This window comes from Panthera tigris, chromosome B1 (assembly GCF_018350195.1).
Source record: "Panthera tigris isolate Pti1 chromosome B1, P.tigris_Pti1_mat1.1, whole genome shotgun sequence".
In the NCBI taxonomy this organism is placed as follows: domain Eukaryota; kingdom Metazoa; phylum Chordata; class Mammalia; order Carnivora; family Felidae; genus Panthera; species Panthera tigris.
This window is the reverse complement of record NC_056663.1, coordinates 40,185,952-40,212,895: the sequence shown is the minus strand read 5'-3', so window position 1 is coordinate 40,212,895 and position 26,944 is coordinate 40,185,952. Positions and strand designations below refer to the sequence as shown.

General features: G+C 42.2%; 1 protein-coding gene across 2 annotated transcripts in view; it reads left to right on the top strand.

Annotated features, from left to right (window-relative positions):
• The first annotated feature begins 3,802 nt into the window (after window positions 1-3,802).
• CHRNB3 (cholinergic receptor nicotinic beta 3 subunit) overlaps window positions 3,803-26,944 on the top strand; it is a 31,611-nt gene continuing 8,469 nt past the window's right edge. Inside the window, exons 1-3 of one of the 2 annotated variants that reach the window (XM_007097172.2) lie at window positions 3,803-3,882; window positions 12,870-13,021; window positions 14,186-14,230. In XM_007097172.2, the coding sequence (XP_007097234.2) occupies window positions 3,828-3,882; window positions 12,870-13,021; window positions 14,186-14,230 (252 nt within the window). In that variant the 5' untranslated portion in view covers window positions 3,803-3,827. Of the gene's footprint in view, window positions 3,883-12,848; window positions 13,022-14,185; window positions 14,231-26,944 lie in introns of both variants that reach the window. The other variant, XM_042982655.1, reaches the window with a different exon arrangement.

Below are 26,944 nucleotides of genomic sequence, written 5' to 3'. Positions count from 1 at the left end.
ACATATATTTAATAAGCCATGAACTTCAAATCTCTGAGAGCGATGCCTATTGGGAGGACGTCACACACAAGAGAGCAGTGGAAGGAAAGCGGTCAACCCTTTTGTATTAAAGTGCTCTCTCTCCAGGCCTTTTGAGTTAATACGTTTCAAACCCAAAGAATTCTCTCTCTCTCTCTCAATAAATAAATAATAAATAAATAAGTTTTTAAAAAAGCTGATCAGTGGTGCTTGGCTGGCTCAGTTGGTAAAGCATGATGCAACGCTTGATCTCAAGGTTGCAAGTTGTAGAGATTACTTAAAGAAATAAAATTTTTTTTAATATATTTTATTTTTAAATTTTTTAAAAATGTTTACTTATTTTTGAGAGAGAGAGAGAGAGAGCGTGAGCAGGGAAGGAACAGAAAGAGAGGGAGACACAGAATCTGAAGCAGGCTTCAGACTCTGAGCTGTCAGCACAGAGCCGGACACGGGGCTCGAACTCACAAACTGTGAGATCATGACCTGAGCCGAAGTCTGATGCTTAACCATCTGAGCCACCCAGATACCATTAAAGAAATAAAATCTTAAAAAAAAAAAAAAAAATCTAAATAAATAAATAAATACTGATTGTAACTTTTCAAATCTTCAGTTGAAAGCAATCTGCTTTCTCTCACCTTTAGTTTTGTTTTTGTGACTGCTGTGTGTACATGTCCTATGGAAGTGGTCTGGAGAGCATTCCAGAGCCTCACAGCGAGCCACCTTACTCTTCACAGGTTGCACATTGGGTCAGTGATGGAGGAGCAGAGGTTTTGCTTGGGGTCCTAGAATGTAAACTTGTCCTCTGTTGATAATGGAGACCTCTGATTATTATTTTTTTTAAGTAATTTTTTTGAAGTTATTTATTTAGAGTGAGAGAGCACAAGCAGGGGAAGAGCAGAGAGAGAGGGAGAGAGAGAATCCCAAGCAGGCTCCACACCGTCAGTGCAGAGTCTGATGTGGGGCTTGAACTCACGAATCGTGAACTCATGACCTAAGCTGAAACCTAGAGTCAGATGCTTACCTGACTGAGCCACCCAGGCATCCCAGACCTCTGATTATTTCTGATTTGATAGACCCAACACCAAAGCCCAGGCAGCTGTCAGCTCATGTTTATTGCTGGACAGGTTTATCACTGGACAGGTGAGGGAACATGCACACATGTTCAAAACAGGATGATTTTTTGAGATAAGGATTTGTGTTTTGTTCCTTGTGTGTTTCTTTCCTATATTTTCCAGGGCTCCTTATGTTTCCATGGACTCACAGCAGAAGCTGCATAAAGACAACTTCTCTTCCTGTTTATTTGATGTCTGCTTTCACTAAAAGTCTAAATTCACTGAAAAGATTATTTGAGGTTTCTAGTGTGGGAGGGAGACAAGATGAGTACAGGGGAAGCTGTAGGGGAGAAGGGTGAGAACTTTGCAAAAAACTGCAGAAGGGGCCAGAGGCTGGCTATCCCTGCAGCAGCCAGGATCACGCTGCCATGGTGGCACCGATGGAGGCGGCCGTCCTCAGGTGGCAGTGGCTGTGTGGAGGCTCAGAAAGGGGGCGTTCTATCACTCAGACCTCCGGTTCTGGCAGAACCAAGCTGAGGGGGGCACAACTGCCACTTCCAGAGGACCATGTGGGCCGGCCACCGACCCACCTGCTGTGGTCCAGATGGACTAGAGTCTGCAGAGCCCACCCTGTATTTTGGGGACCACATAAGCCTTCCCGTTTCTTTCGCTACCCTAGATGAGAGGAGGGAGCTCCTGTAATGACTGAGACTGATTTCTTCTACCTGCTCAGTGGAAGGGCAAGCTTCATTTCATTTGATTCATTGAAATAAAGAAAGGTGACACTTCCTGCACCTCTGGGTTAGTGGCTAATTTACACCCGAGACAGTTGTAAATTCACAGCAGACCTGGAACACAATGCATAGGAAATCAGATGCAAAGGAAATCAATGTCTGATTGCTTCCTTCTTCCTCCTTTCTTCCAAGCAACACTCTCAAGCATTTCCCGTGATAGGCACTGGAGAGAAAGTGGAGATACAGGAACAAAAGAACAGAGCCTCATCCTCAGGGGTTCTCAGAGAGGAGCAGAGTCCTACCTCCTCAGCCAGGGCTGTTTTGATTACATATTACTGAGCAGGGCCTGGGGTTTGATAATTGCTGATGGCACATAGTGTGGGCTTAATAAGAGAACATCAAGAAAATTTTTAATTGGATGAAATCAGTGTTAGAAAGTGGAGGACGGTCAGTAATGTATCCTACAGACTGAGAGGCACTTTCGTACTGAAAACTGAAGCAAGGCACGCCATACCGTTTGCACAGCTTTTTCTTCAGTGTAGCTTACTGGCAAGGGCAATCAGGAGAGCGAATGGACCAACCATCCAGGGCACTACGAAGCTATCTCCACTCCTATTCTGTGCAGCCATCCAGACCTTAATCCCCAGATTTTATGGAGTGAGGGGCATGGTGGTGTGGCCACAGGGTAGTTATCTAAGGTGGCACACCAGCCCGCCACAGAGGCTGTCTAATAGTTATCTAATATAGCTCCAGCTGTGCCCCAGAGGGACGCTCTACTAGTTACCTAAGATGGTGTCAGCTGTGCCCAGAAGGGCTGTTTACTAGTTATCTAACATGTTGCCACCTGTTCCCAGAGGCAAAAACAAGATGGAGGGCCAAAGATGGACTCAGTATTGCCCAAGTGGAGTTCCTCAGTGCCCTGGAGCCTGGGACTCCATCACCTGGTCCCCATCGGTACCTGCTCCCACCTGGCCATCTCCTGTATCCAGCCCTAACTTACAGTTGTCCATTCATTAGATTTGAATTTATGAGGGGTCCTCTGGGTGTGGACACCACTGAACTAGATGAAAATCTGATCTGCTGTGAAGAAGGTGAATCAAAGAAAGAGTGGCATTATCAGCCTCCAAGTCCCATTAGGGAAACAACCAGACCAAGCTCCGACCACACTCTCTCCTGTAGAAGATAAGGTGGATCTGGTGGGCCCAAGGGAACGTCAGAGGATGCTCTGACGTTAGAACACATTAGTCATGAGAGGCACAGGATATATTCACTATTCTTTTTTGTCAATTGAGGTATAATAGACATCCAACATTATATCAGTTTCAGGTGTCGATATTTGGACATATTGCAAATGGTCACAATAAGGCCAGTTGCCATCCATCAGCACACATAGTTACGAATCTTTTTTCTTGTGATGAGAACTTCTAAGATCTACTCTTCTAGCAACTCTCAAATATGCAATAGTATTACAAACTATAGTCACCATGCTGTACATTACCTCCCCGTGACTTATACCTGGAATTTTATACCTCTTAACCCCCTCATAGTCATTATTCCTAAGCTCCAAGTCCAAACTAAAGAGACAATACAGGAATAATATGTATGAGAAACTTCTCACTAACTTCCGCGACGCATGTGATAAAACGTAGTTTTTCTCCTTTGCTCAGATCTCCAACCGTGAGCAAAATACCACAGAACATTCAGAAGTGGTCCAGCCTCATCCTTTCCCTTTTGCCCTGAATCTCCTTGTGAGAGAGCAGATTAATAAGTCAGGAGTTAGGACCCAGAGATACGTTTTAGACTTACACGCTCTGACAGCTCACTGGAAATCAATGAAGTGTAGTTTAAGAACCATCGCACTGACGTGAGATGGTGTGAGACGGTCTTATTCCCACTTCAGGTGTCTCCCCCTCGGGTTCCACTTCGGATTTTGAACTACTGCATTTTCTTTTCAAAACCTCCCTTTCTGATGGAAATGCTATATTGTTATAAAGGAAGAAATTATCTTTCCTAGCCTGACATCATGATGCTGCCAGCCTTCATCCTGCTGCTCATTGTCCTTGGTGTCATTCCCTCAGGTAAGCTCAAGTTAGAGTAAATTAAAACTTCATCACCGCAAAACTATTTAAGCCAGGGAGGTGGAAATACAGTATTCATAATGTTAGGATGATAAAATGTAATGTATAGGCATCTTTAGGATAACTTTTAAAATGTGGCTCCAATGAATAATTCTAGGAAATCTTTTATTGCTAAAGAAATCATCACACCTATGAATTCCATAATGTTTATGCTGTTGTCATTTACTGTGCTTTTGCTTTTGAATCATGAACTTGGTTGGAAGATATAAAAGCAGGAAAAATATTACCCAGTGCCCTGAATGCTACTCAGAATTGTTAAAATATTTGGCACAGCAATTTACTACATCAACATTTTTATATCATATCTACTAATAATCACTATATCTGTGTGTATATTTTATCCCATCTATCCTGTAGACCTATCTACAAAGTTTAATTTGTGTGTAGATATATTTAGTATGTTTGTATATCACAATGAAGCAAAAGTATGTATCAAATGTCTATGAACATGTGTGAGTTTTCTGTGACTACTATCTACCTGAAAGTAGGGGAATTCTTAATAAAGGAAGAGAGCACGTAAAAGGAGAGAGGGAGAGACAGACAGAAGAGAAATGGAAAGAGGAAGAAAATAACTGAAAAGTTTAGGGGAGATGGTCATTTGCACCTGCCAGTTATCTGGGTTTGGGAATCAGTTCCCTTTTTATGTAACTTCAGAACACAAATCTTTTCCCATTGCAGCGGAAACCATTTAGAGCCAGGAGCCAGATGGCAAGAACACACTGTTGCCCCATTAGCAATTTGTATTCATTTCTCGCTAGTATTTTTGCCATGCTTGACTACTGCTATTTTCAGATGGAGAGCCAGAGGCACTGAGATCTGCCCAAGTCCTGAAATAAATCCTAGATTGAATAAATCCTAGATTGCAAATCTAGGCACGAACATACCTGAACATTACCATATCTTTAAAAATGTAGCCTTTCCTCATACTGGGGACTCAAAACCAGTAGTTTTTAAGTGCAGAGGGCATCACACCCACTTTCAAATATCACTAAATTTGGTTCCTGCAAAGTCTGAAATGCAGTTGGTCAGTCGTAAAAATAATCATCAACTTCTGTGTGTTTTAGCATACAATTAATACACATGTGTCTGATGTTTTTCTGCTTTAATGCGCTATCCTATTTACTGTGAAAGAATGGGTTCTTACCATTCTTTCCCTAGGGAAGTCACTCACTAGTAAGTGGGGGGAGTTGGCATAAACCCTCTTAGTTCATCTATGATCCTCTTCCTCACACAATGATGGTTACATAAGAAAATTGGAATTAGAGGGGAGACTGGTACTCATTCTCCATTGCGTAGGCTGCAAGAGTTTGGGAATTTATACTGTGCTGTGGATGTCTGTCACAGATCTATAATCAATCTATGTAATAACCTGTAGTAACTCTCACATTTGTGGATATTTCGAGATCCATTGGCATCTATTTCTATTTTCAGATCAGTACCACCTTTCCTTAAGTTTTGTAACTTTACTATTCATTGCAAAGGAAAAGGTTTCTTTTTGTTACACAAAACTACCTTTTCCAAATCACAAGGGGCAACCCCTCATTTTTATATTTCTGGCTTTGGTGGAAAGAATAATTGTGTATGGCCATGTGACATCTCTTCTGTTGCGAATTCATGCTTTGTGGGTTTGTGTCTGCTCCCAGAAACAGGGGACTGTCTCTTACTCATCTTCCCATCATTCTTACCACATGGTGACATGTGTTTATTCATTCAATAAATATTTACTGAGGGTGTCCTGTATCCTAGGAATGATTCCAGCATGGGATATGAGAAAGGGGGAAAAACAAAATCATTCTAATAAACTCTCACGCTAGCAAGAATCCATTCAATATTTATTATTTGATTTCACCCTGAGGGTGAGCTCTATGTGTTGACAGCAGAAGCCAGCCTATTTGTGGTATGATTTTTTTGGACAGGCTGGTGACAATAGAAGGACAAAACCAAAATATACCAAAAAGTGTCAAAACAAAAAAAAATGTGTCTCTCCCAACCATATTTGCTAAGGTTTAAAAGTCTTAATAACTTTTTTACTCTCTTAGCTAAGGATAAACAATGATGTTGTCTTCAATAAAACCATAAATAAGCATGTGAATTTTCACTGATTAAGTCTTATCAGTTATTTATACCTCAGCGTGCATGAACTTGTCAAAACTTTACAGAAAGTGTTTTTTTTTTTTTTAATGTTGATTTTTGAGAGAGAGAGAGAGAGAAAGCATGAGTGAGGCAGGGGCAGAGAGTGAAGGAAACAGGATCCAAAGTGGGCTCAGCACTGACAGCAGAGAGCCTGATGCAGGGCTTGATCTCATGAACCATGAGATCAAGACCTGAGCTGAAATCAAGAGTTGGACGCTCAACTGACTGAGCCACCCAGATGCCCCAGAATGTGGGTTTTGATAACTGGGTGAGGAGAGCCCAGAAAGTCTGAGAGCCTGAAGAAAGGAAAAGAAACATGGTCAAGAAGAATAAAGAGGCCAGAAGGTCAAGTTATAAGTTTCAAAGAAAATTTCTTTGCCTCAAGTTGGAATTGGGTACCTCATCCAAATCTCTCATGATTCCACTTATAGGGGTTGAGAGAGCCCTAACCTCCTCATGGGTAGTGAGTCCTGTCTAATCCCTTCATAGCTTCAGTTATCTTTACCCAGATGCCTCTTCTGTTGCAGTAAATGGCAGCCAGGAGCGATGTCCTCCAATCAATGGCACATCTTAAACATTGGCTCTTTTTTGTGTCTTCAGAATAGTAAATATTGGGCATTAATAGGTCATATTTTATGGGTGTTTCATGGACATAAAGCATGTGTGAGTTGGTAGGGGCTTACCAATCATCCACCATTTTATTGTTATTGGGAGAAGTTAAATACCTTGCTTAATGAAGATTGCGTGGTTTGGAAACAAGACCAAAACTCATATATCTAAATCTGAGTCCAGTGGCTCTCAATGTTAAATAAATATTTGTTGGATTCTTGTTCTAACGAGTGACGAGTTTGGCAAGAGACTCCATGTCCAGAGCCAAGAGCAGAGTGCCCTCCTAGAGCACTTTCCCAGCCTGAGTTCCACATGGAGGAAATTACTGGAATCAGGCAGAGAGTTCCCCACCTGTCTGATCACTTGCATGTGCTCTCCCTCTTCTTGCCTTCCACCTGCAGAGTTGCTTACATCGTCCCAAGAGAAATATTTTGACAAAGAAAATGAGACAAAGATTAAATAGGGAGAGGAGAAGAATAAAGGGGGCGAATCAGGATTTAAGGGAGCAATGAAATTCCTTTTTACCAAAAGAAATGGTGACAAGCTGTAACAGGCAGCACACATCCTCTGAAGATGTGCATTAGACTGTGCGTGTGTGAGTATGAGTCTGTGTGTGTGTGTGTGTGTGTGTGTGTGTGTGTGTAAGGGGTGCAAAGCAAGACTTAATGCAAGGAAAGGGAGGGGACCATGGTCAAGTCTGAAGCAGGATTGCTCCCACTATAAAGCATTGGGTGTCCATCTCTAAGGAGAGTGACCTCAGTGCCCATTCAAGGGACACCAGGGCCAAGCCAGCTGCCAGGTCCCAACTGCAGTAGAGGGAGATTGAGTTGGATTATGGAATACCATCACCAACATTGAGTGTCTGTCTACCATCAAACAAATATTATCTGCGACCTGGTTTTAGAATATCATTCTTCATGGCAATAGATCGCTTTAAAGTAAAGTATTTTGGTAAATACAATACTAACAACAACACAGTAACAAAAAAAAGCAATAACAACAAATTTATGTTCAAAGACATGAACACATCTGCCACTCATTAACTAGGTTGACCCTGAGTAAGTCACTGCCCCTCTTGGCACCCCAGGATCTTCATCTGTAAAAAGAGGGACTTAGAACATCTTCAAAGTCCTTTCTAGCTCCATTGTCTTCACTTCGTCATCATTTCACTTGTCCTTCTTATTTAGTGCTGGTATTATTTATGAATACAAATGTTCTCCCATCCCTCCTTCATAAAGCGGGCTTCGGGAAATGCAAGCACCCACTCAGGGAGTCACTCAGCTTCCAAGAGCAGTTTGTTGACTTGTCAGTGCATTGCTGAGATGTATCTTAGAATATTGATCTTTTCTAATTTATTTAAAATACAAGTCCATTTGCAAAACTGGTTTACACACAGATTTTCAGGGATCCAGATATTCCTTAAAACAGATACCACTTGTCCTAGAAATCCTGAGAACATCTGCGATTCTACATCCTCTAGATCAGTGAGCTGGGGTCACTCTGCCTCCTCCTCCCTCTGTGCACAGAAAGTGCCATTGGAGCTTTTGTGCGTTAACTCCTTCATTTGTTCTTTCCCCAAATATCACAAAGTATTTCTTGAGTCGCTAGTCTCAAAGAGTCAACAGTGGAAACAATTTCCTTTCGTTATAATGTTCTATTTTGCAAGGACAAACTAGAAAATTTCCAGAGCTATCGTCTACATCTGCTTCAGTAACATCAATGACCTCAACTTTTATTTGGGGAAGTTCAGGAAGGTTGAAGATTTAGGCAGAAAGCATTAAAACTTTGGCTTTTTTTTTTTTTTTTTTTTTTTTTTGGTAAGGTCTGTTTGGGTCTAGTCAGCTCAGTCTGCCATAACAAAATACCACAGACTGTGTGGCTGAACAGCAATTTATTTTCTCACGGTTCTGGAGCCTAGAAGTCCATGATCAAGGTGTCAGCAAAAATGGTCTCTGTGAGAATTCTCTTCCTGGCTTGTAAATAGCTGTCTTCTGGCAGTGTCCTTACCTGGCTTTTCCTCGTGCTTGCATGGGGAGAGAGAGCGCTCTCATGTCTCTTCCGCTTCTTATAAGGACACCAGTCCTATTGATTTAGGGCCCCACACTGATGACTTCATTTAGCCTTAGATACCTCCTTATAGGCTCTATCTCCAAATATAGTCACATTGGGGGTTAGGACTTCAACACAGGAATTTGAAGGCACACAAGTATTTAGTCCATAACGGCCAGTACAGATTTATGCTTTTTGTGCCTTGATTCAGACAACAGCTCACCCTCTGACATTGGCAACATGGGTCAAAACATACGAAGGTCCCTGAAAGAGCAAATCTGCTTATTTCCCTTTGGATCCCGACAAAGAGCAGGATCTAATCATTCTCACAGAGGGTACAGCTTTGAGGGTGGCAAGAGCTAGGGATTGTCAAGGTCATAATGTGTAAGTCTACCTCCCTGCAAACTGACAGTAAGATTTTCCTTCCAGGAAAGGGAGTTCAAAAGTACAATTTCTGTTCTCAGGATCCCTCTCATATGTCCAGAATTATAATGGCTTAGAGTTGTCCAAGCTAAGAAGTCCGTGTGTGTGTGTGTGTGTGTGTGTGTGTGTGTGTGTGTTGGTTCAGACGTTATTCAGTTGTTCTCACCCTTCCTGGAGTGTCTCCATCCATTGTGAGGTGGTGTCTTAAGTAAATTGTTCTCACTGGGCTGAACTGGGACACAAGGGCTTTTGGGGAAGGGCAGTACTGTTGGGTTCTTGGCCACTAGGACTACACTCAGATTCGTGTAACAATGGCCATAAGAGCCTATCCAAAAGGGAAGATTGTTTTTCTCACACACAAAGAAATTTGGAGGCGAGCGGTCCTGGGCTGGTTGATGGTCCTATAGTGCTATCAGGGTCCCGCGCTCTGTCTGCCCTTCTATTCTGCCATCTTATGTGTGTAGCTTTCATCAGGCTTGTGAGATACCTGGGTGGCCAGATCCCTAGATGCCATGTTCTAGCTCTAGGCAGGAAGAAAAGGGAGCAAAGGGTGAAAGATGAAAGGTGAAGTGTGCATATTGGACCAAGTCCATCCTCTTCGACAGTATTTCCTACAAACCTCACCCTGTGGCTTCTGTTTGGATTTAAGTGGCATGTATATGTCGTATGGCCATCCCTAGCTGTAAGGGGCCTGAGAAGGGAACATTTTAAGCTGGCACCATTCAATTCTGAATAAACATAGCATCTGTTACTGAAAAAGAAAGGGTAAGTGGCTGTTGAGCAGGTAACCAGCAGTCACTGTCATGGTGCCCACCCAACAATATTCTCCTGCCAGGGGAGGCCGAGGGAGGACAGCTGTGACCTCCCTGCTTCTCTCCCCTCCAGATAAATTCAGCTCTGGCCCAAATTCTCCAAACACCACTTAGCAAAGTAGCTCACTATGTTGTTGCACAAGGGTGTGCTCAGCAGTCATGATGTGCCTGCCCCATGGAACTGGGAGACAGAAGTAAGAAAGGTTTCATGAAGCTGGCATTTTCCAATGGGGCAGACAGACAATAGACAAAGAAACATATAATATGTTCCAGTGCTCCCATGCAAGATAAAGCATCATTGAGGGGATAAAGTGTGAGGAGGGATTTTAGATTGTGTAACCCAGAAGGACCTTTCAAGGAGAATGACATTTGAGCAAAGATGGGACAAAATGAAGGAATGAGCATGGATTCCTCTTCAGGGCAAGAGTCTTCCCCAAACAGAAGCCTACAGGCATGTTCTAGAAAGAGCAGATGTACCTGAAGCTCTGGGCGGGAGGGGTGAGGGCAGAGTGGGAGAGGATAGGGGCCATACAAGAGCCTGGGAAACCATGGCAACGATGTGAGATGTCTGTCTGCGTTTGATGGGAAACCATTTGTAGGATTTGGGCAGGAACTTACATAAACCTCTTCTGCCTTTAAGAGCTGATTCCATCTGCTGAGCAGGAAATGAACTGTAAAGGGGGCAAGAGTGGAAGGCAGGAAGAAGGAGCACAAGAATCCAAGAGAGATGATGGAACTTGTGACTCAGGTGGTACCAGTGGAGATGGTGGGAAAGAATAAGAGTTATGATGTATTTTGAAGGAAGTTAAGACCAGATGTGGGGTAGGGAATTCGTGAAGTTTAGCCTGAGCAGGTGAACACTCCATCCCTCAGGAGGCTTTGGGGAATTTCAACTCCTACCTTCCCTCCACTTCCAGTAAGGTTTTGCAGAGTGCTGTCCTGGCAGCCACCCAGCTGACCTGCTCCTTCGTGCTGCTCTGCTTGTTAAGAACTGAAGTATCAAAGTTTGAGAACAGTTAGCTTTTTTTTTCCAGTTTATGTATTTATTTTGAGAGAGCGAGGGGGAGGGAAGGGGGGAAGAGGCAGAGAGAGAGGGAGAGAGAGAATCCCAAAGAGGCTTTGTGCTGTGCACAAAGATCACATGAGATCACGACCTGAGCCAAAATCAAGAGTCCAATGCTTAACCGACTGAGCCGCCCAGGCTCCCTGAGAACAGTTAGCTTTTCAGATAACTAAGCACAAACATAAGCTCTCTCCATCATTCATTTGCATCTTCATATACTTTTTGGAACATAAGAGAAAGGGGTGGGAGCAGCCCGAGTATGTAACCCATCTTATTGACACCTCTGTTTACCCCTAGGAGCATTATGAATGGGTTTCAAACTTCCAGTTACAAAAAAATAAGTCACAGAGATGAAAAGTACAGCATAGGGAATACAGTCAATAAGACAGTAATAACATTGTTTGGTGACAAATCGTAATTGCACTTACTATGATGAGCACTGAGTATTGTACATAATTGTTGAATCATTATGTTGTATACCTGAAATTAATATACTGCTGTAGGCTATTTATGGTTCAATTTTTTTAAAAAAGGGTGCATTTTGAATTGCTACTCCCTTAGTAAAGTGAAGTTCTCGTGTACATACTAGGAATGTTTGCTCTTCTTCCTGCTAAGAATCTTTGGGTTTTACTGGGTAAACTTCAGGGTGTCTGGTACATGATCATTGCCCATCATGTGTCACTCAGCAGAAGAAAAGGTTTCCTACGGTAAGCCATACAGTGCAGAATGAGTTGTTGTAGGAGATTAATAGGGCACTGGATATATGAAGAAAGGGGCTATATCTAAAACAGCAATAATAACAGCACCTGGGTGGCACAGTCCATTAAGCATCCAACTTTTGATCTCATGGTTCATGAGTTTGAGCCCCCTGTGGGGCTCTGCACTGAGCATGGCGCCTGCTTGGGATTCTCTCTCTCCCTCGCTCTCTGCTTCTCCCATGCTCATTCTCTCTCTCTCAAAGTAAATAAGTAAACTTAAAAAAAAAAAAAAAACCAGCAACAATAAAGCTGCCATGTTTTATGTTTGATAGCATAACACTGAAAAGAAACAAAACGTATCTCTAGACTGCCTTCCTAGACCATTTCTTCAGCCTGAGGGTCAAAGCTTGAAGTTGGGGTGTTTCTTGGGCTCTCGGACATGTAGGGGCGGAGAGGAGTGTTAGAACCTGGTTCTTGACCAGGGAAGGTCTTTGTAAGGGAAGACTTCCTCAGGAGGAAGGAAAAAGAACAGCACAGGGGATGTGGTAGGTGCTCAGTGGATATGTGTGCTCAATGGATACGTGCCAAATGCATGAAAAATGGCCCTGATATATTCCTGTCATTGGATTATTCATTAAATATATATAAGATAAGCATGTGCTGTGGGCTGGCACTAGTCTAGGTGCTGGATAAACATCATCAAATAAAATGGATACCATGTCTGCCATCATGGAGCTCAAGGGAAGGACAGATGATGACAGGTATTCAACACATTGTGGTAAGGACATGATGGAGCCAGATAGGGTGCAGTAGTGGACGATAGCACAGGGGCAGAGACCATGTCTGTAAGGAGGTGGCATCTCAGATGAGATGTGAGGTTGAGGGTAAGAGGGTGGCTGTGGGTGATTGTTTGGGGATCAAGGTGCTGACCTCATGGTGGGAAAATCCCATGAGAGAGCAAAGCTCTGGGTAAAGCATAGAATCTACTTTCAGCTATGTGTTGTGGGCATGGTGAATGGTTAGGGAACCCCTGTATATGCAAAGCTGCCTTTGCTGAACACCTGAAGGTTCAGGCCACAGGATGCTAAATCAGCCATTATACTTTTCCCATTAATTCAGGTTTCACTCGTGATCTTACAGCTGCTGCAGGATTCAGTTCAATTGTTGAAAATGAAGACGCCCTCCTCAGACGCTTATTCCAAGGTTATCAGAAATGGGTTCGTCCTGTATTAAATTCTAATGACACCATAAAAGTATATTTTGGATTGAAAATATCTCAGCTTGTGGATGTGGTGAGTAATCCTTGGCACTAAGCTAAAAAGAACATGCATTCCTTAACCTGTTTGTGAATCTAAGACTTTATTTTGTTTTCTTTCCCCATGTCTACCATTTCAATTTTAAAAATAACTTACTTTGAGAGAAAATCTGCCCCAAGAGGCCAGTGAAATGACCCGAGGAAGGAATGAGAAGTGCTAGAGAGTAAATTTTCATTGCGGCACTATGAGTGTGCACCTCTTTGCTGGGGGATGGATATGGTTGTTAAGACAGGCATTGTCCCTGGCGGGTTTGCTGAGAACCAGGATGAGCACCCAGGGAGAACAGAGGAGATGGAGAGAAGAGAGAACTGAGCCGAGGGCTCATTAGTGTCCCCTGGGCTGATTCGGTGTCACCCGAACTGCGTGAGGGCTGGCAGGGGTGTCTACAGGGAGAGAGGGCAGATGCTGCCAGCACCCCCGTGAGCGCTTGGTGACCCATCACCCTCCTGAATCCCCTCAGGACTCCACCTGTTCCCCTGACACCACCTAGACCTTAACATTCTCTGCTCATTTTCCTGTTGGGCTCCCACTTCTGACATGATTGCGTTCCTGGGAAACCAGTGAACGTTAAGCCAGTTCTGCAAAGTCATTCTGGTGCGGTCCCCAAAGTCCCAGAATAATCGTCTCCTGTTTCCTAAATCTCCTGCCCTACCAGTTGCACACTCACCTACCTCAGCTGACTCAATGCCCAAGGATTCCTTCTAGAAAATCATGCAAAACCGATCTCTGATATAACTAATATTCATTTTTACTTTGCGGCCTTACCATACTTTCTGGGTTATGCAATTAAAAAAATTTTTTTTTATTTGAGAGAGAGAGAGCAAGTCAGGGAGAGGGGCAGAGGGAGAAAAAGAGAGAATCCCAAGCAGACTCCACACACAGCACAGAGCCTGATGCAGGACTTGGTCCCACGACCCTGGGATCATGACCTGAGTTGAAATCAAGAGTCAGACACTCAACCAACTAAGACACATAGGCACCCCTGGGTTATGCGATTTTGGATAAATATCACCATAATGAGCTGCTATTTGCTTTAATTATTATTTTTTATTTTAAGCAAAGGGAGGTCTTTCTGACAAAATAAATCTCAAAGACTTCACTTAATATGAATTTACATTTTTCTAATTGCCATTTTCTTAGGATGAAAAGAATCAACTGATGACAACAAATGTGTGGCTCAAACAGGTAACTGTCAATCCAAGCATGATATCTGCTAACCTAATTATTTCCATTCTTTTCTATTTAGAAAGACTCTAAATAATATTTGAAAAATAATTATCTTACACAGCATATTGGGTTCCTCAGTAAGATATCTGGGAATGGTTAGGAAGGGTCTATTACTTTTCATTTCCTTTTGCAAGAGTGGGAGAGCTGGTCCTGGAGGCTCAAAGGCATACCCCAAGCAGACTCTGACACGGAGGCCTGGGCCCGCTCCCTGGCTACTTGGAGTAAGTGGGGAAAGATTGCAGAGCGCAGTTCTCCCACCCCCCCCACCCCCACCCCCCCTGTTTCCTGCACCCCTCCCCCCTCCGTTTAGGGCACTGCAACTGGAGCAGGCAACCAGGGATCTTAAACTGTCTTTCATCCCCACTGGTCCTCCACAGGATGACTCTTCCCCTAATGTTTCCTCTTGCTCCCTTTCTAGAAAGAGAAAACAGGTAGGACAGAACAAAGTAAAGCCTGAAACAAAATAATGAATACATATTTTCCCGGTATAACTAAAAAGGCATTTGTTTGTTTGTTTGTTTTAATTTTTTAATGTTTGTTTTTGAGAGTGAGAGAGACAGAGCATGAGTGGGGCAAGGGCAGAGAGAGAGGGAGACACAGAATCCCAAGCAGGCTTCAGGCTCTGAGCTGTCAGCACAGAGCCTGACATGGGGCTCGAACTCATGAACCACAAGATCATGACCTGAGCTGAAGTCGGACGCTTAACTGACTGAGCCACCCACGTGCCCCAAAAGGCATTTGTTTTTAAAAGAGGGAACACAAGGAGGGGAGAGAGAGAGAGAGAGAGAGAGAGAGAGAGAGAGAAAGCAGGTTCCACACCCAGGATGGAGACGCAAGGCTCAATCTCACAACTCTGAGATCATGACCCAAGCAGAAATAGTCAGACAATTAAGACTTAGCCACCAAGACACTCCCTCACCCCTGCTTGAACTCACAACCATGAGATTAAGACCTGAGCTGAGATCAAGAGTAGGAGTCCTAACCGACTGAGCCCCCCAGGCACCCCTAAAAAAGACATTTTGAATTATTTTTAGCTCTCTGCTTAGATGATTGCTTTTAACTTGATTATAGCCTGTTTCCTAAGCATCTGTTCAGAGGGGCTTGACCTAAAGTTATTCCCTTGTCAGGGAATAACTACCCTTCAAAGCCTACTTTTGCATATGTGACATAAAGGACAAAATACTGAAAGGAGGTGAGAAGTTTGGTTTCATTGGTTGTTTTTTGTTGTTATTGTTATTAGCAATTACTCATTTTTCACTGAATGTCCAGCTATGGCTTATTCTCCCACAGACTTCAAATCTTCCTGGTGAGGATGTCCTAATATCTCACTTGATGTTAACATACATACATAATATTTTTTGTTTGTTTATATTAAAGTTAATTACCTATTCAAATTCAGGAGACATTGTTCAGTTCTGCTAATGGTTTATAGGAACAGTGAGTGGAGATTGTAGGAAGATTCCCTTGTCTTCATTTAGTGCCATTATATATCTCCCACACAAAAACTTTAGTCAGAGTTACAGAATTATTACCATTTTTACTAGTCCCTAGTCTTCCGATTTTTAAACTGGTAGGTATGTTAGCAAGTTATGAAACGAATCTGAGTATTATTTTACATGCAAATAAAAAATGGCCAGAAGAGGGGCGCCTGGGTGGTTCAATTGGTTAAGCACCTGGCTCTTGACTTCGGCTCAGGTCATGATCTCACGGTTTATCAGTTTGAACCCTGAGTCAGGCTGTGTGCTGGCAGCTCGGAGCCTGTTTGGGATTTTCTCTCTCTCCCTCTCTCTCTCTGCCCCTCCTCTGCTTGTGCTCTGCTTCTCTCTTTCTCTCTCAAAATAAATAAATAAACATGAAAAAAGAATTTTAAATCCAGGAGAAAATAATAAGCCAGTAATGTGGATATAAAAATATGATTTACTTACTTACTTACTTATTTTTTTTTAAACTTTCTAAATCATATATATTTGGTTTTTTTAATATATGAAATTTATTGTCAAATTGGTTTCCATACAACACCCAGTGCTCATCCCAAAAGATGCCCTCTTCAATGCCCATCACCTACCCTTCCCTCCCTCCCACCCCCCCATCACCCCTCAGTTTGTTCTCAGTTTTTAAGAGTTTCTTATGATTTGGCTCTCTCCCACTCTAACCTCATTTTCTTTTCCTTCCCCTCCCCCATGGGTTTCTGTCAAGTTTCTCAGGATCCACATAAGAGTGAAAACATATGGTATCTGTCTTTCTCTGTATGGCTTATTTCACTTAGCATCACACTCTCCCGTTCCATCCACGTTGCTACAAAGGGCCATATTTCATTCTTTCTCATTGCCATGTAGTACTCCATTGTGTATATAAACCACAATTTCTTTATCCATTCATCAGTTGATGGACATTTAGGCTTTTTCCACAATTTGGCTATTGTTGAGAGTGCTGCTATAAACATTGGGGTACAAGTGCCCCTATGCATCAGTACTCCTGTATCCCCTGGGTAAATTCCTAGCAGTGCTATTGCTGGGTCATAGGGTAGGTCTATTTTTAATTTTTTGAGGAACCTCCACACCGTTTTCCAGAGTGGCTGCACCAATTTGCATTTCCACCAACAGTGCAAGAGGGTTCCCGTTTCTCTCCATCCTCTCCATCCTCTATAGTCTCCTGATTTGTTCATTTTGGCCACTCTGACTGGCGTGAGGTGATATCTGAGTGTGGTTTTGATTTGTACTTCCCTGATGAGGAGCAACGTTGAACATCTTTTCATGTGCCTGTTGGCCATCTGGATGTCTTCTTTAGAGAAGTGTCTATTCATGTTTTCTGCCCATTTCTTCACTGGGTTATTTGTTTTTCAGGTGTGGAGTTTGGTGAGCTCTTTATAGATTTTGGATACTAGCCCTTTGTCCGATATGTCATTTGCAAATATCTTTTCCCATTCCATTGGTTGCCTTTTAGCTTTGTTGATTGTTTCCTTTGCTGTGCAGAAGCTTTTTATCTTGATGAGGTCCCAATAGTTCATTTTTGCTTTTAATTCCCTTGCCTTTGGGGATGTGTCAAGTAAGAAATTGCTACGGCTGAGGTCAGAGAGGTCTTTTCCTGCTTTCTCCTCTAGTGTTTTGATGGTTTCCTGTCTCACATTCAGGTCCTTTATCCATTTTGAGTTTATTTTTATGAATGGTGTAAGAAAGTGGTCTAGTTTCATTCTTCTGCTTGTTGCTGTCCAGTTCTCCCAGCACCATTTGTTAAAGAGACTGTCTTTTTTCCATTGGATATTCTTTCCTGCTTTGTCAAAGATGAGTTGGCTATACTTTTGTGGGTCTAGTTCTGGGGTTTCTATTCTACTCCATTGGTCTATGTGTCTGTTTTTGTGCCAATACCATGCTGTCTTGATGATTACAACTTTCTAGTAGAGGCTAAAGTCTGGGATTGTGATGCCTCCTGCTTTGGTCTTCTTCTTCAAAATTACTTTGGCTATTCGGGGCCTTTTGTGGTTCCATATGAATTTTAGGATGGCTTGTTCTAGCTTCGAGAAGAATGCTGGTGCAATTTTGATTGGGACTGCATTGAATGTGTAGATAGCTTTGGGTAGTATTGACATTTTAACAATATTTATTCTTCCAATCCATGAGCACGGAATATTTTTCCATTTCTTTATATCTTCTTCAATTTCCTTCATAAGCTTTCTATAGTTTTCAGCATACAGGTCTTGTACATCTTTGGTTAGATTTATTCCTAGGTATTTTATGCTTCTTGGTGCAATTGTGAATGGGATCAGTTTCTTTATTTGTCTTTCTGTTGCTTCATTATTGGTGTATAAGAATGCAACCGATTTCTGTACATTGATTTTCTATCCTGCGACTTTGCTGAATTCATGTATCAGTTCTAGCAGACTTTTGGTGGCGTCTATCGGGTTCTCCACGTATATTATCATGTCATCTGCAAAAAGTGAAAGCTTGACTTCATCTTTGCCAATTTTGATGCCTTTGATTTCCTTTTGTTGTCTGATTGCTGATGCTAGAACTCCCAACACTATGTTAAACAACAGTGGTGAGAGTGGACATCCCTGTCGTGTTCCTGATCTCAGGGGGAAAGCTCTCAGTTTTTCCCCATTGAGGATGATGTTAGCTGTGGGCTTTTCATAAATGGCTTTTATGATGTTTAAGTATGTTCCTTCTATCCTGACTTTCTCGAGGGTTTTTATTAAGAAAGGATGCTGAATTTTGTCAAATGCTTTTTCTGCATCGATTGACAGGATCATATGGTTCTTATCTTTTCTTTTATTAATGTGATGTATCGCGTTGGTTGATTTGCGAATGTTGAACCACCTCTGCATCCCAGGAATGAATCCCACTTGATCATGGTGAATAATTCTTTTTATAAGCTGTTGAATTTGATTTGCTAGTATCTTATTGAGAATTTTTGTATCCATATTCATCAGGGATATTGGCCTGTAGTTCTCTTTTTTTACAGGGTCTCTGTCTGGTTTAGGAATCAAAGTAATACTGGCTTCATAGAATAAGTCTGGAAGTTTTCCTTCCCTTTCTATTTTTTGGAATAGCTTGAGAAGGATAGGTATTATCTCTGCTTTAAATGTCTGGTAGAATTCCCCTGGGAAGCCATCTGGTCCTGGACTCTTATTTGTTGGGAGATTTTTGATAACTGATTCAATTTCTTCGCTGGTTATGGGTCTGTTCAAGCTTTCTATTTCCTCCTGTTTGAGTTTTGGAAGTGTGTGGGTGTTTAGGAATTTGTCCATTTCTTCCAGGTTGTCCAGTTTGTTGGCATATAATTTTTCATAGTATTCCCTGATAATTGCTTGTATTTCTGAGGGATAGGTTGTAATAATTCCATTTTAATTCATGATTTTATCTATTTGGGTCATCTCCCTTTTCTTTTTGAGAAGCCTGGCTAGAGGTTTATCAATTTTGTTTATTTTTTTCAAAAAACCAACTCTTGGGGCACCTGGGTGGCTCAGTCGGTTAAGCGTCCGACTTCAACTCAGGTCACGATCTTGCAGTCTGTGAGTTAGAGCCCCGCGTCAGGCTCTGGGTTGATGGCTCAGAGCCTGAAGCCTGCTTCGGATTCTGTGTCTCCCTCTCTCTCTGCCACTCCCCCATTCATGCTCTGTCTCTCTTTGTCTCAAGAATAAATAAACGTTAAAAAAAAAATTTAAAAAAAAACAACTCTTGGTTTCATTGATCTGCTCTACAGTTTTTTTAGATTCTATATTGTTTATTTCTGCTCTGATCTTTATTATTTCTCTTCTTCTGCTGGGTTTAGGGTGTCTTTGCTGCTCTGCTTCTATTTCCTTTAGGTGTGCTGTTAGATATTGTATTTGGGATTTTTCCTGTTTCTGGAGATAGGCCTGGATTGCAATGTATTTTCCTCTCAGGACTGCCTTCGCTGCATCCCAAAGCGTTTGGATTGTTGTATTTTCATTTTCATTTGTTTCCATATATTTTTAAATTTCTTCTCTAATTGCCTGGTTGACCCATTCATTCTTTAGTAGGGTGTTCTTTAACCTCCATGCTTTTGGAGGTTTTCCAGACTTTTTCCTGTGGTTGATTTCAAGCTTCATCGCATTGTGGTCCGAAAGTATGCATGGTATGATCTCAATTCTTGTATATTTATGAAGGGCTGTTTTGTGACCCAGTATGTGATCTATCTTGGAGAATGTTCCATGTGCACTCGAGAAGAAAGTATATTCTGTTGCTTTGGGATGCAGAGTTCTAAATATATCTGTCAAGTCCATCTGATCCAATGTATCATTCAGGGCCCTTGTTTCTTTATTGACCATGTGTCTAGATGATCTATCCATTGTTGTAAGTGGGGTATTAAAGTCCCCTGCAATTACCACATTCTTGTCAATAAGGTTCCTTATGTTTGTGAGTAATTGTTTTATATATTTGGGGGCTCCCATATTCGGCGCATAGACATTTATAATTGTTAGTTCTTCTTGATGGATAGACCCTGTAATTATTATATAATGCCCTTCTTTATCTCTTGTTACAGCCTTTAATTTAAAGTCTAGTTTGAAATAAGTATGGCTACTCCAGCTCTCTTTTGACTTCCATTATAAAAATACGATTTAAATAAGCATATTTTTTCTATGTACCTGTCTCTTTCCTCAGCGATGTATTCCACGTTTGCAAGTTACAGGCTGTGGAATTCACAGGTATTTTGAATTAATAAAAATCAGTAAGAAGTGTTGTATTCGGGCTTGCAGGGGAGAGAATAAAAACTTTTAAAGTGCAAATAGGTTTAAGAAGTTAACAGAAATAAAACAAAAAAACTTCTCACTGCTTCACACACATGCCCTTCCCCAACTGCTCCTTGAGATTAAACTTTTATTAATCTTTCACATAAAACAGTGGTCCAGGGGCTCTTGGCCTTTAATATTGGTACTTTTCACTTTTCTTGAGGTTTTGAAAACATGAGCTCATTTCAGTGAGAGACAACAAGAAGTCACAGCTCCTCTGACCTTAGCCACGACTTTGGAAATGACTTCCAGCAAAGTTAGGCCACCAGCATCATCGTGGCCTGGTGAATGCCTCCAGGTCAACACAGAGTCAAAACCTAAAAATCTCCAATACCCAAAACAGAGCAAGAGAAATCGTAGGAGTGGGGCAAGCTGACACTCGCAAAAGCCAGCCTACTGACTTAGGTTCCATTTTTTAGAAGTCACAATAATACTAGACTTTTTCTCATTAAAGTATAGTGGCACACAGTGTCACATTAGTTTCAGGTGTACAGCATCGTAATCCGACAAGCCTATACCTTATGCTATGTTCACAAATGCAGCTACCGTCTGTCACCATGCAAAGCTATTACAGTACCATTGACCATATTCCCCATGCTGTACTTTTTATCCCCGTGACTTATTCATTCCATAACTGGAAATCTGTATCTCCTACCCTGCTTCACCCTTTTTGCCTAACCCTCCCCCACCCCCCTCCCCTCAGGCAACCATCACTTTGTTCTCTGTATCTGGATCTGTTTCAGCTTTTTTGTTTGTTCGTTTTTTAGATTCCACATATAAGTGAAATCACATGGTATTTGTCTCTCTCCATCTGATTTATTTCACTTAGCATTATACTCTCAAGTCCACCATGTAGCAAGACCTCATTCTTTTTTATGGCTGAGTAATATTCCATTGTGTATATATACCACACCTTCTTTATCTATTCATTTATTGATTGACCTTTGGGTTTCCATATCTTGGCCATTGTAAATAATGTTGCAATAAACATAGGGGTGCATATATATTTTTAAATTAGTGTTTTCATTTTCTTTGGGTAAATACCTGATCATCTGATACTTCTATTTTTAATTTTTTGAGGAACCTCCACACTGTTTTCCACAGTGACTGCACTAGTTTACATTTCTACCAACAGTGCATGAGGGTTCCCTTTTTTCCACATCCTCGCCAGTACTTGCTATTTCTTGTCTATTTAATTTTAGCCAGAGAATAATGGACTTTCATTGCATTTGATTTGCAAAAGATTGTCATCTCTCTTCTCTCATTTACATTTCTCAACCACTCGGAATTAGCAAGGCAGGTATCACATTACCCCTGCCTACAGAGACAGAAGGTTCTAGTGATTGATCTGGCTGGAGTCTCGGTTTCCCCGGTTGCGGTCTTCTCTGCTATATCCAGCCTCTGCACTAAACGTTAAGCCCTGCTTCTAAATCATGGGAAAAGCCAAAGTATGAGAAACCTCTGTGCATTTCATTGAACCACAGAGAATATTATCATAGCTATCCTGCTCACACAGATTGGATTGGGAGTGCAATGTCATGTACACGCCACGTATGGCACAAACACTATGGGAGCAAAAAGGAAAGATGAATTCTATAGCATGGTGGCAGGCAGGGAGGCTGCATGGAATAGGAGGCACTTAACTCCATCAGGCTGTGATCTACATTTTTATTTTTTAAATTTTAAATTCTTATTTATTTATTACAGTTTATTTATTTTGAGAGAGAGAAAGAGGGAGAGCACGAGAGCACATGTGTGAGTAGGGGAGGGGCAGAGAGAGAGGGAGAGAGAGAATCCTAAGCAGGCTCTGCTCTGTCAGCACAGAGCCTGACAAGGAGCCCGACACAGGGCCCAAAATCACGAACCTGTCTGATGACCTGAACCGAAATCAATAGTTGGATGCTTAGCCAACTAAACCACGCCGGTGCCCCACTTTTTTTTTTTAAGATTTTATTTTTAAGTGATCTGTATACCCAACATGGGGCTCGAACCCACAACTTGAGATCAAGAGTTGTACACTCCACCGACTGAGCCAACCAGGCTCCCCTAGCTCTTTAAAACTAAAAAGGTAAAAGAAAGATAAAGGATAAAAGAAAAGAGATGGTAAAAACAAGATAAAAATGATGTTTAAAAAAAAAGCTACTATTGGTGTTACACACAGATCTCAGTTTCAGAGTAGCTAATAATCATACCTAAGATTTATTGAGCACTTCCTAAGTGCTGGGTTGTTCTGCTTGGGTTGTCATAGGAATGAACTCCTGTAATTCTCACAGCCGCCTATGAGGTAGGTCCTAGGATGAATTGAACTGACTTGGCCAAGGTTAGGCATTGTTAAGTGAAGTCTGGCTAACGTGGAGAAATCCTCCCTTGCCTCAGACGAGGGAGCTGATGGAAGATGTCCAGTTCTTCTCTTAGCGCTGCTCCTGTGGAGACTAGTTCCTAGTCCTTGGCTTTCCATGTCTCAACTGCTGGGACATCTGATGGTCTAGAAGGGCATTTAGGAGAGAATGAAGTAAGGATTCACTCGATCTGCCATTCATTCCGCAGGGTCTATTGAGAACCTGCCAGATGTCAGCCACGCTGCTAGATCCTGGGGAAGAAGAAGAGTAAAATACAGCCCTGTCTTCAAGGAGAGGACATAGTGTTAGTTGTGTAAAAAATAATGACTGTAATATGATAAACACCATAAGGAAAATCTACATAAGTACTGTGTCATTACACAAATGACAGTGAGACAGGGAGAAAATCAGGGAGAGCTTCCAAGGGAGGAGATATTTAAGTTAGGTCTTACAGGATCTGTAGAAGTTCTGCAAGCCAAAAAGGTGCAGAAGTCATGAGCTCTTCCCAAGCACAGAACTACCCCAATCTCACACCAGAGCAAACTGACAGGAAACTCTCTCCAGTCACCCCTGTATACCTCGCTCAAAATAAAGACAAAAGTGATGAAAGCCTCTCCTTTTCTCCTGTCCCTCTCGGACACGGAAAGATGCTCCCTGATTCATATCACAGAGAGAATAAAATTCTACCTACTTAGGAGAAAATCACATCTCACGACAGCTTCCACAACTGAAATGCTTGTTCCTTTGTTTTTGTTTTTTTTTTTTTAAATGCAGTTCTTCTGTCTTGTCCGCTATTTCCGTTACTTTCCTCTGGTATATTTAGACATTTTTCCTCCATCCTCTCAACCAAAGACCTTTGTCAAGCACAAATTTAGCGACATCCTGAGAAAGTCCTCTATGGGGAGCTATTTTTATTTTATTGATTTTATTTTGGAAACTCATTTGTCTCCCTCCTTCCTACTTCCAGAGAGTAATCAAAACCCTATAAATCATAAATAGATTATTAACACCAACTCACTAAGACTACACAAGAAAGTACTTAGTGCCAAGGTTAGGAAAACTGCACTGCAAGCACCTTAAAGGTAATGGAAAAATGAAACCACCCTTTCTTTACTGATAAAGAGTTAAGCCCTTGGCCTAAATATTATCATGTGAATAATTACTATGACAACAGATGTCAAATTCACTCACCCAAGAAGCATTTACTGAGCACCTACTATACACTGGGCACAGTGTAACATGCTGGGCTAGTCACTGTTGGGTGTACGCACCAATAGGACAGTAAGATTCTGAGTGAGTAGCTGAGAAGAGTTTTCTGTTCTACCCTCTTTGTCTTCCCGAGGAAAATAAAACCACCTGAATGTCTGCCAAGGCCAACATCTCAAACTAGCCTTGTTTCTCCAACAGCTGATTCCTGTTTTAGATCAACAAAAAGTTCAGCAAACATATGAAGGCTTTATGGGATAGATCCCTGGAGCTAGTCTTTGAGAAGAAATCTGAAACCAACCTGTTATCGAAGGGACAGCCTTGCTGTAAAGGTCAGGGAGATCTTCCCAAAGTCTGATCATTTTCCACTTGCAATGGCATGTTTTCAAGTCTGTGGATTTATCTCTGACCTTCTTTCCTCAGCATCTTCTTTTCCTTTTTTCTCTACAGCCTCACTCTGGCCTTAGCAAAGGAGGCAAGCTTGGTCTTCTTGGTCAAGTGGACCCTGAGTAAGAACTGAGCAGGAATTAGGAGTTAGGAATCAGAAATCCTGCTCTGTAAACTTGGGCAAGTCATTTTGTCTCTCTGACCCTCAATCTCTTCATCTGTAAAATAGAGGCAATGCCTAGTTCCTGGGTTAAGAGGTTAAATGAGATCATATGTGTGAATGTGATTGGTACCTTCTCTGGCGTGTAGTAGGGACTCAGTAAATTTCATTTCTTGCTGCCACCTTTGTAGGCTTTTTCATCCTTAATGACAAATCCTGTTTCTTAGCCTTAACAACTCATGGATATAATGCGAATGTGGGACACATAATGTGTCATGTTGTTATCTTTAAGGTTAAAATGAATCAACATTAGCTTGGTTTTAAGAATTTCACACCTGGGTGGCTCAGTCGGTTGAGAATCTGACTCTTGATTTTGGCTCAGGTCATGATCTCACAGTTTGTGAGTTCAAGCCCCATGTCAAGCTCTGCGCTGACAGTGCCTGCTTGGGTTTCTCTCTCTCTCTCTCTCTCTCTTTCCCCCTCCTCCACTCATGCTGTCTGTCAGTCTGTCTGTCTCTCTCTTTCTCTCAAAACAAATAAATAAATTAAAAAAAAAAAAAGAATTTCACACCTGACTTTAAGATAATTGAAGATCCCAGGGATGCCTCAGGGGCTACAAATCAAGGCATTATTTGTTCCTTACTACCTCCTGGTCTTAGTATTAAACTAAGAATAACTAGGAGATTATTTCTGTAGTAAAAAAGTCTTTAGGAGCACCTGGGTGTGTCAGTGAGTTAAGTGTCCAACTTCAGCTCAGGTCACAATCTTATGGTCTGTGAGTTTAAGCCCTGTGTCGGGCTCTGTGCTGACAGCTCAGAGCCTGGACCCTGCTTCGGATTCTGTGTCTCCCTCTCTCTCTGCGCCTCCCCTGCTCTCTCTCTCTCTTTCTCTCTCTCTCTCTCTCAAAAATAAATAAACATTAAAAAAATGACTTCGACTTACATTTAAATGAAATTTGGTGCTGGATACTAGCTAGATATTTATGACTGCTATTTCAGGTAATGTATGTAAGAAAGGACAAGGGAATGTACATGATATGGATTTGAAATTGCACTGTTCAGAATTAAGAAAGTTTTTTTCCATTTTTTTCTTAGTCACAGATTAACTTTGATATTTGGCCCTGACATACCCCGTGCTCTCCCATTTTCTGCAATGACACAGCTCTCAGCCTGGGAACTGACTACTTCAAGGTAGAGCTGATGTTTGTAAAGGGCTTTGAGAATCTTGGCCAGGTCGTGCTATATGAACATAGGATATTATTTCTAAGCCCTTACTATAAGAAGGGAGAGACAGGAGATTAGTCTCCAGTTGCCCCCAGGATTTCAGACAGAGCAGGGAGTGACCAGAAAGCCTCAGACCTCTCTAGCAAGATAGAGGATGGTTGGGGGGGGGGGGGGGGGGCTCTGAATCCTCACCCTGACACTGCTGACTCAGCACATGTCTTCTTCTTCCTGGGGCATGGGGCACTGTCAGCATCATGATGGACACACATCTTGTAGAAATCCAGGGAACCTCTCCAGATGGATGTGTCAGGGAGAACATTCTGATTCCCCAGGTCTGGTTACAGAAGGACACCCCGTAAGGGGTACAACCAGTACAGGACAGTACAAGTGGAGGATTCAGGGCTTCTGACTCTAGTCCAGTGCTCTTTCTCTTCCAGATACTCCAAGGTAAGCAGCATTCACCAAGAGTCCCAGCTAGTCCCTTTCTCCTTACTGGTCAGAAACAAAACCTAAATCACTGTAGATCGCTTTATGTGCTCCCCGTGGATTCAACGCATCCCTTACTCATCGTTTGTTCACCCCTGCCCCAGGTGGGAGCCCACACCCTCCTACTTCTCCCTAACCCACACCACCACTCACGGCTGCTCCCTCCCTTTCGGTCTCAGCTTTAAAGGTGGTCTGCTCAGAACTACCTCCCCTGTCCATCTTGTGGTTCGCTATCATTATACCCAAACGGCACTGCCTTCTTGTGTGAGGCAGCCCCAGGCCGGGAGCACATGGCAGCGGTGTGTTCAGCCTTGGGTACTTGTGGAATGCATTAATTCCCTGCAAACTGTGAGCCCAATGAACCACTACCACTCTGTTATCTCTGGCCACAGATGTTTATCTTGCGGTTGGAGGTCCAGTTAAGCAACACAAACCCTTCTGACTGAAAAGTCCCTCACCCTAGGGCATGCCCCAGTTCCCTTAGAATGGTTTGTAAAACCAGTTATTTGTTTGGTGGGGTTTGCATGAAGGCAGGGGCTCCAGAATTGTAGCTATCCACCTTCTCTGCAAAGTGGAAGCAGGCGTAAGAAAAGACAGCTGTGCCTGGAGGAGAGAGGAACCTGG